The sequence below is a fragment of the Haematobia irritans genome, chromosome 4, assembly GCF_050003625.1.
Source record: "Haematobia irritans isolate KBUSLIRL chromosome 4, ASM5000362v1, whole genome shotgun sequence".
Taxonomy (NCBI): domain Eukaryota; kingdom Metazoa; phylum Arthropoda; class Insecta; order Diptera; family Muscidae; genus Haematobia; species Haematobia irritans.
Window position 1 is genome coordinate 195,432,643 of NC_134400.1, and position 12,653 is coordinate 195,445,295.

At 27.9% G+C, this 12,653-nt stretch overlaps 1 protein-coding gene across 2 annotated transcripts in view; it reads right to left on the reverse strand.

The window, feature by feature from the left end:
* Positions 1–12,653, reverse strand: part of Eip78C (Ecdysone-induced protein 78C) — a 291,122-nt gene that overhangs the window by 212,446 nt on the left and 66,023 nt on the right. For both annotated transcript variants that reach the window (XM_075303816.1, XM_075303815.1), the window contains exons 3-4: positions 1,337–1,557; positions 1,018–1,159 (exon numbers count right to left, since the gene is read on the reverse strand). In XM_075303816.1, coding sequence (XP_075159931.1) covers positions 1,018–1,159; positions 1,337–1,557 — 363 coding nt within the window. The remainder of the gene's footprint in view (positions 1–1,017; positions 1,160–1,336; positions 1,558–12,653) is intronic.

Sequence of the window (12,653 nt, forward strand, 5' to 3'; positions counted from 1 at the left end):
GAAATTGGAAATCTAGAGGTATTGTAAGACCACAATTACGTGTGCCAAAAATTGTGAGTATCGGTTCATGTTTTGGTATGGTCCCCATATAAAACGACCTCCCGATTTGGGGTCTTGGGCTTATAGAAACCGTAGTTGTTATCCAATTTGTCTGAAATTGGAAATCTAGAGGTATTTTAGGACCATAAAGAGGTGTGCCGAAAATGGTGAGTATCGGTCCATATTTTGGTATAGCCCCCATATAGATCGATTTCCCGATTTTACTTCTTGGGCTTCTAGAATGTTTTTATCCTATTTGCCTGAAATTGGAAATCTAGAGGTATTTTCGGGTCATAAAGAGGTGTGCCGAAAACGGTGAGTATCGGTCCATATTTAAGTATAGTCCCCATAAGAACGATCTCCCGATTTAACTCCTTGGGTTTCTAGAAACCGTAGTTTTTATCTGATTTGCCTGAAATTGTATATATTCTGGTATTTTAGGCTCACAAAAACGTGTATCGGATTAAGTTTTTATCGGTACATTTGGTAATGCCTCCATATAGACCGACTTCACTTCTTGAGGGTGTAGAAGGCCAACTGGTCATGAAAATTGCTTGAAGCTCAATGTAAAATTTCCAGATTTTACTTCTACAGATTTAAGATTTCAAATCAATACGTTATTTTATAATTTTCTTGCACACTTACAAAAGATGTTAATGATTCCTCTAAAACTCAAACAAAAATGGTTCTTATAAATCCAGAATCTGATATAGTCCTCATAGGTGAAATCTTTACATTTATCTTCGGGAAGTGTGCTCAAGTCCTCAAGCCCTCCTGAAATTTCAAAGGAAACCCTAATATTTGATTCATGGTGGTGGGTATTTAAGATTCGGCCCGGCCGAACTTAGTGCTGAATATACTTGTTTTATAGAAATTTTGAGAAAATTTCATCCTAAATATTTTTTTTTTTAATCATGACGAAAATTTTTCATTATTTGTATATTCGAGTTATAAAAACTATTAAAAATATGTACTTACAGTCTCGACTCATACCAGCTGATAGACATTTCTTAAAACGACAATATTGACAACGATTTCGATTTAAACGTATAACCAAACACTTGCCGTCTCTTAAACAACGATATTCAATTTGTTTTTGGATACTGCGACGAAAGAAACCCTAAAATAGAATAAAAATCATCATCAATACTCTTCATGTCATTTGTTTAAATTGGGGAGATTTCTCCATTTATGGGAAGTTAATTTTAATATTAGAGGCTGAGTTTTATTTTTAATTTCTCGGAAGTTTTCCTTTAACTAAAAACATGGGCAAAATGATTGTATTGCTATCGCTTACCTTACAACCTTCACAGGATGTTACACCGTAATGATAACCGGAAGCTTTGTCACCACAAACTTTACAAGGGACAAACGATTTGGCCACAGCACTATTTGAGTTTGTATCGTTTATGGCAAAGGGCTGTGATTGTTGATGCTGTTGGGATTGTTGCTGTGATTGGCTCTGGTGCTGTTGCTGAAGTTGATGATGTGTTGATTGTTGTTGTTGCTGTTGGTGTTCTAAAATGAGAACATTTTTAATGCATAAGAGATAGAGAGAAATTTCAAAAGAAAGTTGGCTTAAAATTAAACCAGGGTTGATAAGGCTCCGATTACCTATTCAGAGAATTTAAAATACAACGGTAATAATTATGCTATATATGAGCATTATCAACTGTATGACCCTTGTCTTGAATGTCATCGTCCTATGATATGTGCTTTACAGACTATCAGTTATTCCGGACGGAATGTCGGTGTTTGTAAAGAATCTTACAGTGTGTCGGATCGATACGTCTTGTCGGCGATGACTAAATTATCGGTAAATGTGTTATCGATCCCATAAACATGCAGCAGTATCGATTATGCCTTCGGACTTAACTTATAATGGGCACAATATATGGGATATGTTCGACACGAGCACTGTCGTCCGGAATAATAGATAGTCTGTAAAGCGCAATAGAGACTGAGAGAGAGAGAGTAATAGGTTTGGGCCAGTGTTGCCAATTTGGTGCTTTTAGCACCAAATTTAGTGCTTTTTGATTTCTAAAAAGCACCAAATTGCCTTTTTGGTGCCTTTTCAAAAAAAGACTTGTCGGCGATAAATAAATTATCGGTAAATGTGTCATCGATCCCATAAACATGCAGCAGTATCGATTATGCTTTCGGACTTAACTTATAATGGGCACAATATATGGGATATGTTCGACACGAGCACTGTCGTCCGGAATAATTGATAGTCTGTAAAGCGCAATAGAGACTGAGAGAGAGAGAGTAATAGGTTTGGGCCAGTGTTGCCAATTTGGTGCTTTTAGCACCAAATTTAGTGCTTTTTGATTTCTAAAAAGCACCAAATTGCCTTTTTGGTGCCTTTTCAAAAAAAGACTTGTCGGCGATAAATAAATTATCGGTAAATGTGTCATCGATCCCATAAACATGCAGCAGTATCGATTATGCTTTCGGACTTAACTTATAATGGGCACAATATATGGGATATGTTCGACACGAGCACTGTCGCCCGGAATAATTGATAGTCTGTAAAGCGCAATAGAGACTGAGAGAGAGAGTAATAGGTTTGGGCCAGTGTTGCCAATTTGGTGCTTTTAGCTCAAATTTAGTGCTTTTTGATTTCTAAAAAGCACCAAATTGCCTTTTTGATGCCTTTTCAAAAAAAGCACCAACTTGGTGCTTTCATTTAGTGCTTTTGGTGCTTTTTTATTTTGAACAGTATTAAGTTTAATTGATACAAAAATTTTGATTAGACCTTCAAGAGCCGAAGAAACTCAAATTTATTGCCAAATATAGAATTTGATTGTTAGGACGTTGGTATTGATTATTTTTTAATTAATATTGTTATTTAGGGTATTCTGTAGGAAAGTCGAGCGATGATGTCGAATTTTTGAATTTGGTAAAGATGTCATTAAAAACGTTTGTATTAAATTCACAAAAGCACGCACAAATGAAATAAGCAATAGACTCCTTCCATATATTAATATTTTGAAAGGTGAAAAACATCACTGATCAAAATGAATTGGACGAAAGCATTAAAACTGATCAAGGTGTATACTTGAATAGCGGTTCATAATGGTGAGTACTAAGTTTGAGTTTTGCCGCTAAAGTGAAAACTATATTAGTAAAAATGGGCATAAAATTATGCATATTTGCTGCAAATTTTATTATTACTTGATGGGGGAATAACCAAAAGCAAATTTTCACAAAGTTTGTATTCCTTAAAATGATTTATTAAAGAAAAGTAATTGTGAAAAAATGACTATTTTAGCGGCTAAACTCGATCTAACACCCATCTTAATACGTCTTCGGAAGTTTTTTTTTATTTTTTTTTTAGTAGAGCATTTAATTTTCGATTTTGTGGTGGAAGGTGGTATGTTAGAATTTATAATATTTTATTGGTGCTTTTTGGCCTTGGGGAGTTGGCAACACTGGTTTGGGCACATTGGTAATTTTCATAAAGAAGAGAGAGAGAGGTTTCAAAAGAAGTTAACCTAAAGCTTATCCGTACAAAGGATATAATCTATGACAGAGAGGGAGAGTAATTGTTTAGGACCATAGCTTACAGATTTATACATAGATTGCTTATTTCTCGAATATGTTCATTCTACTTTTATACCCTATGTTAACTTGATTCTAATGTTAAATTGAATTAACAGAGAACATTCATGTTAAATACTCATTACAGTGTTAAGTAGTCATTGCTGTCAGTGCTGCCGCTACTACTTCAATCGAAGTATTTTGCTTCATTTTCACAAAATTTACTTCGTCACTCCTTCTTCCAAAAATCTGCTTCACTTTTTGTTCTGCTTCAAATTTTTAAATTTTTCCCCATCTTACCTAATTGTTTTTCCTATTCCTTTAATTACGATGAACATAGCGGTTTTAATGATTGAATTATTAACCGATGTGGACCAAATTTTGCATAGTTGTTAGAGACCATATACTTACACCATGTACCAAATTTCAGCCGGATCGGATGAAATTTGGTTCTCTTAGAGGCTCCGCAAGCCAAATCGGGGGATCAGTTTATATGGGGCCTATATATAATTATGGACCGATGTGGACCAATTTTTGCATGGTTGTTAGAGACCATATACTAACACCACGTACCAAATTTAAACCGGATCGTATGAATTTTGCTCCTCCAAGAGGCTCTGCAAGCCAAATTTGGGGCTCCGTTTATATGGGGGCTATACGTAGAAGTGGACCGATATGGCCCATTTGCAATACCATCCGACCTACATCAATAACAACTACTTGTGCCAAGTTTCAAGTCGATAGCTTCTTTGGTTCGGAAGTTAGCGTGATTTCAACAGACGGACGGACAGACATGCTCAGATCGACTCAGAATTTCACCACGACCCGAATATATATACTTTATGGGGTCTTAGAGCAATATTTCGATGTGTTACAAACGGAATGACAAAGTTAATATACCCCCATCCTATGGTGGAGGGTATAATAAAATGAATTCTATTGTTTTGTTTTCAAAAATGTATGCTACTTCAATTTTATTGAATCTACTCCACCTTTTTCCAAAATTTACTTCACTCAATTTTTCAGTAGCGGCAGCACTGATTGCTGTGCACTCTTGCTCTCATTAGTTAATTAAAACTCTTTATGGAATTTGTTCTCTTCTTAGTTTAGTTTAATAACATTAATTTATTTACATTATATCGATTGCTCAGTATTGATGCCTCTATTGGCTTTATATTACACAATTTTTTAATAAAATAAAGAAATAACCGCTAATAAATTCAATTATATATGATACAAATGATAACTGTTTGTCTCTTGCTCTCAATTTTCTTTATAAATCACTCTTAAGTACTCACAGCATTTTTAACCAAAGGAAAACCTAAAAGAACCTAAACTTGATCTTATATTCTTAGTTTATTCTTAATCTTCGGAACTGTAAGTCATGCTGATTGGTTTCTATGTTTTCGCCACATTGGTCATTTTTATGCATTAAAGATAGAGAACAATTTAGCTTAAAACTTAACCAAACAAAAGATCTATCTATGACAGAGAGAGAGAAAAGTTTACAACCAACACACATTCAAACATGTTCTCAAAGTTTTATGCTTGAATACAATACAAAAGTTTTTCAACAGTAGTTTAGAAAAGTTGGTGATATTTCCCTTGTCCCTTATCGATTTATCTTTGCAGAAAATTTCCAAGCGGCAAATAAACAATAATATCATATCAACGGCAAAAATCAATGGTCGTTTGGAATGGAAAATAGAAAAACAAATATTTATTGATTTCTTTCTATTGTTCCTGTCCTCTACAGGATTGATTGACTCGTATCTACTATGAATATCTTACTGGCTAAGGGAATCTTGACAAATGAATTGGCTGAGTATGTGAGTGAAACCATGTAAGGGGAAACTTTATTTAGAATAAAGCAACACCTAGAGAGACAGAGTGGACACGTTTCATGGACACACCTTAAGCTATCCATACCAAAGGGATTATGGAAAACGCACTGGAAGAACTAAAAGAAAATAAATCTGTTTCCTCATCGGTGGCTCTATAGAAAATTTTGCAAAATTTTATTTCTATAGAAAATTTTGTCTAAAATTTGATTTCTATAAAAAAAAAATTGTCAAAATTTTTATTTCTATAAAAAATTTTGTCAAAATTTTATTTCTATAGAAAATTTTGTCAAAAATTTTATTTCTTTACCGAATTTTGTCAAGAATTTTATTTCTATACCGAATTTTGTCAAAATTTTATTTCTATAGAAAATTTTGTCAAAAATTTTATTTCTTTACCGAATTTTATTAAAATTTTATTTCTATAGAAAACTTTGTCAAAATTTATTTCTATAGAAAATTTTGTCAGAATTTTATTTCTATACACAGAAAAAAATTTCACGAAAAATTTTCTTGTTGTTAAATTTTTTGTAAGACCATCTTATTCTTTATTTTTGGTTATTTTTAGATCTGTTTTTCCAATTAAAATTTTAATTGAGTTTTAAAAAATATTCAATTAAAAATTTAATTGATTCAACAAATTTTTTAATTGAAACAAAAATCAGTCACATAAATTAATAGTATCAATAATTTTTTTTAATTGATCCAATTAATTTTTCAATTGACCTTCAATTTATACTATAATTTCTGTGATTGAAGACATTTCAATTATTGGATTCAATCAATTGGATCAAGTAATTTCGTGATTGAATCAGAAAAAAAAAATTGTGTGTAGAAAATTCTATCAACTTTTTATTTTTATAGAGAATTCTATCTATCAACATTTTATTTCTATAGAAACATTTGTCAAAATTGTATTTCTATAGAAAATTTTGTAAACAATCTTATTTCTATAGGAAATTTTGTCAAAATATTATTTCTATAGAACATTTTGTAAAGAAATTATTTCTACAGAGAATGTTGTCAAAATTTGACTTTAATAGAAAATTTTGTCAAAATTTAATTTCTATAGAAAATTTTGTCAAAATTTAATTTCTATAGAAAATTTTGTCAAAATATTATTTTTATGAAACATTTTGTCAACATTTTATTTCTACACGGTTGAAAAAGACTGTTTTTCATATGTTTGGCTATAAACATTATATGTTTGGAACACAAATTTTTAAACACAATATTTTTGAGTGCAAGCATATAATGTTCATAAACTAGCATAAAATGTTTGGGACATATATGTTAATATGTTAGAACATATTATGTTTGGGACATAAAATGTTTGTAAATATAATATGCTTGGATGCAAACATATATTAATTTAGAAATAGCCTATAAACATATATGTGTTTAGTAGATTGGAGCGCTATTTAACAGGGAGCGATATTGAATTAAGTTGGTGGTTGTTGCTTGTTATTACAAAATTAACATTTTATTTTTCCTTTGGCAGCTACTTCTTTGATCCTTACAAACTGTGTGGTCCGCTCTTCGAATCCCCGTCCGGCAAAAAGTAAAATTAAAATAAAATAAAAAATCATAAAATTGAATAATTTCTTCTACAATGTTTGTATTACAGAAAAAAAGGAACTAAAAAATCTCGTGGAAGTGAGAAAGATGTCGGGGAATATACAATTGGTCAGAAACAAAATTTTGAGCATTCAGGTCGAAAACCTATGTTGTTAGCACCTATATTACCTGTTTATTTTCATAATTCATTATGATTGTAAATATATAAATAAATAAATAAAATTTTGAGCACAATATTGTTTGGGAGAATTTTTTTTAAGCATATAATATTTTTGGGTGCAAAAAGCTTCCAAACATATTATATGTTCACATAATAACATATTGTTTTTTGGAAGACAACATTATTGAATTTGGATGCAAAAATACAAAATGTTTGGAAGTTAGACTACCCAAACATATATTGTTTAGACCAATATGCTTTCAAACATTTTATATATTGGAAGAGATCAAACATATAAATGTTTGGGCAATACCCAAAAATGTATATGCTTGAAGCAAAATATGTTTGGGAGTATATGTTACAGAAGCGATTTTTTGTGAGCGTGTATAGAGAATTCTATCAAAATTTTATTTCTATAGAGAACTCTATCAAAATTTTATTTCTATAGAAAATTCTATCAAAATTTTATTTCTAAAAAAATTTTGTCAAATTTTTATTCCTATATAAAATTTTGTCTAAATTTTATTTCTATAAAAAATTTTGTCAAAATTTAATTTCTATAGAAAATTTTATCTTAATTTTATTCCTATAGAAAATTTTGTTAAAATTTTATTTCTATAGAAAGTTTTGTCAAAATTTTATTTCTACAGAAAATTCTATTTAAATGTTATTTCTATAGAGAATTCTATCAAAGTTTTACTTCTATAAAAAATTTTGTCAAAATTTTATTTCGATAGAAAATTTTGTCAAAATTTTTTTTCTATAAAAAATTTTGTCAAAATTTTATTTCGATAGAAAATTTTGTCAAAATTTTATTTCGATAGAAAATTTTGTCAAAATTTGATTTCTATAGAAAATTTTGTCAAAATTTTATTTCTATAGACAATTTTGTCAAAATTTGATTTCTATAGACAATTTTGTCAAAATTGTATTTCTACACTCGAAAAAGAGTGAACTCTCTATTTCACTAAAGCCATATTACTTTATATTAGTTAATAGAATCATTATGTTTGGAAAAAGTTTATTTTAGTCAAATAATGTTTTGCGTATGTTAGTTAAATGAACTAAACAATGGGAAAAAGTTATACACAAATAAAGCATAAAGATTTCCTAAGATAAAGCATAAAGATTTCCTAAGATATAAAGCATAAGATTTCTTTAACTACTGAAAAAATTTAGTTATGTCTAATAAATTTTCTTGAATTTGTCGAAAAAAATTTACTTGTTTTTGCCATATCGGAGTGATGCCAGCGCTTGTAATACCGTTTAGTTAAAATTTTCTAAAAAAGTTCCAAATTTTCTAAAATTAATCGAAAGTTATCTTTCCTGGTGGGTTCACTGTTTTTTCAGTGTATAGAAAATTTTGTAAACAATCTTATTTCTATAGGAAATATTGTCAAAATTTTATTTCTATAGAAAATGTTGTAAAAATTTTATTTCTATAGAACATTTTGTAAAAAAATTATTTCTACAGAAAAATTTGTCAACATTGTTTTGGAATACTAAAATAACACCTCTTATTGGTGACCCCTTGATGTTAACCCTATTGAACCTTTTTGCAAAAAAAAAAAATAAACTAAAATAAAAATGAACTTTCAAAATGTTGCAAAGCTAATTAACATTTAGTTTTAAAACACTAAAACACTAAAACCTCAAAGTCTTGAGGCTATCACACAATTCAGAGTTTGGATTTTTAGGAAATAGCAAGGACCCAATATTACATAGCAGCGGGCAACCAACGTTCCATACCAAAATTTGTAACTTGCATACTTTGTCATAATATCTACCACTACATGGAGTCAGATTTGACATTTTAACCCAAACGTCACGATTTCTCACAAAACGTCGTTTTTACTCCAATCTCCAAGATTCCTTTGCAAATCATAGAAGGGCAAAATAGCTAAGGTTACGCCTTCCTTTAACGGTATAACTAACCTAGGTTGTGGCAATTTGTTAATTAAATTCAGATTTCATGATGTGAAACACCCTGTAAATGAAAATAAACGAAATAAAATTCCGCCCCAACCAACAATCAATGCAACTCAGGAACTCATATCATATGCAAGCAACATCATATCAACCAACAACAACAACAACAATAAGACAATATTTGGCCACTATCATCATCCACATCAACATCATCTCTCTTTTTCTCTAAAGACAAGCAGTATTTGTTGTATTGCAACAATTTCGGTTGCACGATTTGTGTGTTATGTGTGGGTGAGAGAGAGAGAGTCAAAGAGGAGATGCAAATAATTTGCATAATGCTACTTCAATCTCTAAGATGAATAGAGGAAACAAATGTAGAGGATTACACCATGTATTAACCTCAGCGATGGTGGATTTCCCCACTCACATAGGAAAACATGAAACTAAACGTAATGAAATGAAAAAAAAAAATAATTCCCGTAATACCACCATATGTTGCAGCAAACAAACACACTTACAGGCTCACCTCTATATACAAATGTTGATTTGAATGGTGTTGCTTCTTAGAGCTGCTTGCAAATACTCCAAGATTTCACATTTGCAAGATCTCTTATGGTTTGATGACTTGGATATTTTGCAGATGGGATTTTTTGTTTTTGCACAGTGGTCTAAAAAGGAACTCTTGGTTGTTATTAGACAACTAGGCATTTTAATTTATTTATTTATTTTATGTAAATGAAACAAGTATATACACAGAAAAAAATTTCACGAAAAATTTTCCAATTAAAATCTTAATTGAGATTTAAAAAATATTCAATTAAAAATTTAATTGAATCAACAAATTTTTAATTGAAATAAAAATCAATAACACAAATTAATAGTATCAATTAATTTTGTAATTGGATCAATTAATTTTTTAATTGGATCAATTAATTTTTTAATTGACTGTAAATTAATTTTTTTAATTGATACTATCATTTCTGTGATTGAAGGCATCTCAATTAAAAAATTAATTGGATCAATTAATTTCGTGATTGAATCAGAAAAATATTTTTTTGTGTGTACAGCAAAAAATTCTCAAACTTGTTTGGACCATCTTTCAGAGGTTTCACAGTATATGAAAATTATTATTGGAACTGGTGGATAATGTTAAAATTGTGAAAATGGAAATTGTTTGAAAAACACTTAGTTCTACATTGACAACAGTAAACTGTTTTATAGCACGTCATGCGAAAATTGAACTAAATTGTACTCGACATTTTGAGATTTCCACAAAACGATTTTATACCATGTTCCTGGTACTTTTTAACTTTTTAAATACAACTCATAAAATTACACCCTCACATAGAAGAAAAAATGAAATAACGAATAAAGAAACAAATCATTACCATTTTTACCATACTGTAGTCATGGTTGCCACAGTTGGTAGAATTCTATCAATAATGGTAGATTTTTTATTATTTGGTAGATTGGTAGAATGCTTGATGCTTTGTTAAATTTTTCAAAATATTCCTAAAATTTCTTATAGAATTAAAATTATTACAAAATTTTCGACAGAAATTAAAATTTTGACCAAATTTTCTATAGAATTACAATTTTGACAAAATTTTCTAAAGAAATAAATCTTTTACAAAATTTCCTATAAAAATAACATTTTCAGCAAAATTTTCTATAGAAATAAAATTCTAAAAAAAAAATTAAATTTTGATAAAATTTTCTATAGAAATAAAATTCTGAAAAGAAATACAGTTTTGATAACATTTTCTTTAGGAAAAAAAATTTAGTAAAATTTTCTCCAGGAATAAAATTTCACCAAAATTTTCTATAGGCATAAAATTTCGACAAATTGCTTTATAAAAATAAATTTCGACAAAATTTTCTATATAAATAAAATTTTGACACAATTTTCTATATCAACAAAACTTTCTCTATGAACAAAATTTTCTATAAAACTAAAATTTCGACAAAATTTTCTATACAACTATAAATTGCTTTATAAAAATAAATTTCGACAAGATTTTCTATAGAAATACAATTTTGACAAAATTTCCTATAGAAATAAAATTTTGGCAAAATATTCAATGAAAATAAAATTTTGACAAAATTTTATATAAATATAAAATTTTGAAAAAATTTCGTATAGAAATAAAATTTTGACAAATTTTTCTATAAAAAAATTGATAAAATTGTCTTTAGAAATAAAATTTTTATTGAATTTTCTGTAGAAATAAAATTCTGACAAAATTTTCTATAAAAGTAAAATTTATAGAAAAAAAGTAAAAAAAAATTTAACAAAATTTTCTATAGGAATAAAATATTGATAGAATTTTCTATAGAAAAAACATTTTGAAAGAATTTTCTATAGAAATAAAATTTTGACAAAATGTTCCATAAAAATAATATTTTGACAAAATGTTCTATAGAAATAAAATTTTGACAAAATTTTCTATAGAAGTAAAATTTTGACAATACCCTCTATAGAAATAAACTTTATTTATTTATTTATTTATAGTTGATACTAAATTTATAGTAAATATAATATTAGTATAAAGATATAAAAAAGCATTGGCAACTGAGGCCATCAGCTAAAGAAATAAACTTTTTCACAAAATTATCTATAGAAAAAAAATTTTAACAAACATTTTCTTTAGAAATAAAAATTTTACAAAATTTTATAAAGAAATAAAATTTTGAAAAAAAATTTCTATAGAAATAAAACTTTCTCTATGAATAAAATTTTAATACAATTTTCTCTAGTAATAAAATTTCAACAAAATTTTCTATAGAAATAAAATTTTGACCAAAATTTTCATTAGAAATAAAAATTTGATAAAAATTTCCGTATCAATAAAAACTTTACAAAAATTTATATAGAAATAAAATTTTGACAGTATATACACAGAAAAAAATGTCACGAAAATTTTTCCAATTAAAATCTAAATTGAGTTTAAAAAAAAAATTCAATTAAAAATTTAATTGAATCAACAAATTTTTAATTGAAATAAAATCAATAACACAAATTAATAGTATCAATTAATTTTTTAATTGGATCAATTAATTTTTTAATTGACTGTCAATTAATTTTTTAATTGATACTATCATTTCTGTGATTCAAGACATTTCAATTGAATTTTCTGTAGAAATAAAATTCTGACAAAATTTTCTATAAAAGTAAAATTTATAGAAAAAAGTAAAAAAAAATTTTAACAAAATTTTCTATAGGAATAAAATATTGATAGAATTTTCTATAGAAAAAACATTTTGATAGAACTTTCTATAGAAGTAGAATTTTTACAAAATTTTCTATAGAAATAAAATTTTGACAAAATGTTCCATAAAACTAATATTTTGACAAAATGTTCTACAGAAATAAAATTTAGACAAAATTTTCTATAGAAGTAAAATTTTGACAATACTTTCTATAGAAATAAACTTTTTTCACAAAATTATCTATAGAAATAAAATTTTTGATAAAAATTTTCTTTAGAAATAAAAATTTTACAAAATTTTATATAGAAATAAAATTTTGAAAAAAAAATTCTATAGAAATAAAACTTTCTCTA